Genomic DNA, 3,349 nt, shown 5'->3' on the forward strand with positions numbered 1-3,349 from the left:
ATAGCACATAATTTTCTCCAACATCTTGTTGATAATAGTATACAAATATATTCTGCATAAAATCGAATTAGCTTAATTGGTATATGTTTAAATTACTATTATTAGAATAAAATTTAATTCTAATGATCTAAATGGGGTATAAATTTTCTGGAGCTGGAGTTAGGGTTGTCCAAACCGGGCCATAATATTCTATAGAGAATAAAAAATATATGATACTAAGTATTAATATATTTGTATCTTGTGTAATTTTATATGATATTACCGTTTTGGATACTATGACAAGATATAATAAGCCGATACATTTATTTCCGGGGCAATTTAGAAGCCCTGAAAAGGGGAACAAAATGCCACAAAAAAATAACGAACGGAAGAAAGACAGCTTTACATGTTCGCCCCTCTACCTATTTGAAATCAAACAAGCTTCTGCAACTCCGAGGCCCGATTGCCATCCCTAACTCCGACCGTGGCTGACGTACCCAAACGGCGGCGACGGACGACTGCAATGTCGTGCCCAAGCCCAGTTCCAATCGTCGCCGTACACCGGAAGCTCGTTTTCGAAAGTTCTACGGCAACCGGAGATGCCGTTCACCGGAGCGAGGGCTGCGAGGCTCTCCAGTTCGAACAGGTCGGAGCTTGCGTCGCTGCTCTCCTCGCTGCCACCGCTGTCCTTCACTTCGACCACCGGGAATCTCATGCAACCGGCGGCTGCTGCGGCCACAGCAACATCGCCTTCGATGTCCAAGAAACGCACGGTCCTGCTCCGGCTCTGCCTCCGGGTCACCCGCGCCCGCGCCGACGGCAGTGTCTTAGCGAGGCAGGGGCGCACGCTGGATGGAGCCGTCGAGCACGCCGGCTCGTCGTCCGCCGGAGCCGGGTGCTGCCGCTTGCCGGAGAAGATTGCGCTGAGCAAACTGGCGAGCCGCGCGCCGGGAGAGGCCGGCCTGCGGCAGTTGCCGCTGTCGCTGGCGGGGGTGGCGAACGGCTTCCGCGCCCTCATCGCTGCACCAGGCGGTGCCAGCTGTTGCTTCTCCTCGGGAGCCACCGAGGCCGGCCCGGCGCCGCCAGAGGTGCGGATGGGGCGGAGGCGGCGGAGGGAGCACTCGACCTCGGACGACGAGAAGTACCCACGGCCGGACAAGCAGTCGTCCGCGCGCGCCGCGCGGTTGCTGGCCGCCAAGGAGGGCTTGTAGTAGTAGTAGTAATGCAGGGGCGCCTGTTGCTGCTTCTTGGCGCTCCCACGCGTTGGTGCTGCCGTCGCTCCATGGCCGCCGGCCTGCTCGTCCAAGGAGTCGCAGATGGCGTCCAGCAGCGTCGACGAGAAGGACGGCTGGCCAGGCCGCCTCCTCGGCTTTTCCCGCACCACCGACGGCGGCGCCCACCTCTCCATTGTTGGCGCGTAGTCGAGAAGAGCACAGCAGCGTGCGGCGCAGGGCAATGATGATATAGGCGGGCTAGCTAGTGATGGAAGGGACAAGAGAGCTAGCTAGAAAGCGAAGTGGCCGGGACAGCAATGGCGGGCGCGCGTGAGTCGGGGCAGTGGAATGTGGTGTGTGCGTGCCGTGTGCGTGCGGGGTGAGGCGGCCGTGAGGGAACTTGTTGTCTGGGTGCCCTGCACTGTCTTGGGCTGTTGGCTATCCGCAATCGTTACCCCTAAATTTTTTCCCTTTATATCACTTTTTCACTTATTTTCCTCCTATTTTTTCATCTCCCGCAGCGGTTTTCTCTAAATACTCCCCCTATACCCCACTACCACTATAAAATATCATTTTATATATCAACTATCAATTTTTTATCTACTAACAATTACTCGTGGACACACAGCACAGTGTTTAGGGTGATGAACAGTGACACGCTAGATCTGGAGAAGAGAGAAGGGACCGACACGTAGGAGGCGCTGTAGGGGCACCGCTGCGGCTATAGGGTGCCCCCTACAGCCGACATGCAAGGGGAGGAGGGCGGTAGCGTCGAGCGCTACAGATAGCCTTAGCTTTGTCGGCGCCAGCACGAGGAACGTGCCTCTTGCTGCTGGGGCAAAAAAAAGTGCACTCCACGGTTAAACAAACCGTTTTACACCAATTTCCGCTGATCGCCGAGAACGAAGTTTTTAGTTGGTTTTGGAATTTCCCGACCAGTTTCTATTTAATATCTCTTCTCTGTTATATTTAGACCTTGTTCGTTTGTGTCGGATTGCACTCGGAATCGATCCAACTAATCAAAATTTATATAAATTAGAGAAGCAATCCGGTTAGGAATCGTTCCGACCCACCAATCCGGCACAAACGAACAAGGCCTTAAGCATCAGTTTCGTAGTGTGTCACTTGTAAAATGTGTGTAGATTATTTCTTCTTTCCCGCTTATCGACTAAGGGCATATATAACTCTGAGTCTTTAGAACGATTTTCCAAATAGAAGAGATAATTAAGAGACTATGATACAACCCTGAGCCTCTAGATATAGTCAAGACAATATGTATAGTGTAGAGACGATCTATTCGCAAAGTGCATGTCTCTTGATTTTTTTTACTTAGCTCCCGTTGAACCATCATTTAATTGGGTTGTACATGCCTAACAAATAGGCATCACCTAAGCTCAACACGAAGGAAGCCACACACAGTGCAATACTCTCATATAGTATCATCTCGCTAGCTAAAGGGGATGAGCAATCGAGCGGCCTACAAAAAATGGTTCGAGCTCATATTCAACTCGTACCTTTCTCCACATTTTGACTAAGATAAGGTTTAATATTTGTAATATCTTATATATGTACCATATATTTACTCTGATATTAAATTTATTTTTTTATAAATATAAAATATGATTGTGTATCGTTGCAACACATGGGCATTGTACTAGTACTATATTAAGCACTAGTTTTGTGCGTCATGCGTCACGCGCGAAGCGCGTAGGTCTATTCTTCTTCCCACTTATCGCCTAACAAATGGACCATGACAAAACACCCAAGCCCTACAATACAAGTCACACGCAGCGGAACACTCTCACATAGTACCATCTCGCTAGTTGAAGTAAGACAAGCCATCTATAAAAAAGGGTCGGGCTCCAGTTCAACTTATACTTTTTCCGGCCTTTTGGTTAAGATAAGTGTAATATTTGTTCTTGTTGGTGCCCATTATTGCGAAGGACCTCAAAACATTGTGTCACTAATTGTTTTCAAGCATGTTTTAGGTGTTTTGAAGCAGCAATAAAATCGACCTCCGTTCGAAATCTTCATCCGAAATAGTGCATGTACAAAAACAATGCTAAAAAGCTTCAGTTTGGTGACAGCATCGCAAAGAGTATAGACGAAGGCAACGGAGAAGGATTTAGAAGCTTGGCTAGCACGTCTTCAAAGGA

The 3,349-nt window shown here is 49.0% G+C and overlaps 1 protein-coding gene across 1 annotated transcript; it reads right to left on the bottom strand.

The window, feature by feature from the left end:
* Positions 1 to 281: 281 nt before the first annotated feature.
* LOC103645419 (uncharacterized) lies at positions 282 to 1,584 on the bottom strand. The gene has a single exon (XM_008668473.4). It carries the CDS (start codon positions 1,385 to 1,387, stop codon positions 452 to 454), a length of 936 nt encoding a protein of 311 aa, XP_008666695.1. The 5' UTR covers positions 1,388 to 1,584; the 3' UTR covers positions 282 to 451.
* Positions 1,585 to 3,349: the final 1,765 nt, after the last annotated feature.

The sequence above is a fragment of the Zea mays genome, chromosome 1 (assembly GCF_902167145.1).
Source record: "Zea mays cultivar B73 chromosome 1, Zm-B73-REFERENCE-NAM-5.0, whole genome shotgun sequence".
NCBI lineage: Eukaryota > Viridiplantae > Streptophyta > Magnoliopsida > Poales > Poaceae > Zea > Zea mays.

Excerpts from the sequence above, each read along its gene's own strand:
- LOC103645419 (XM_008668473.4), bottom strand. The coding sequence starts at position 1,387 with ATGGAGAGGTGGGCGCCGCCGTCGGTGGTGCGGGAAAAGCCGAGGAGG.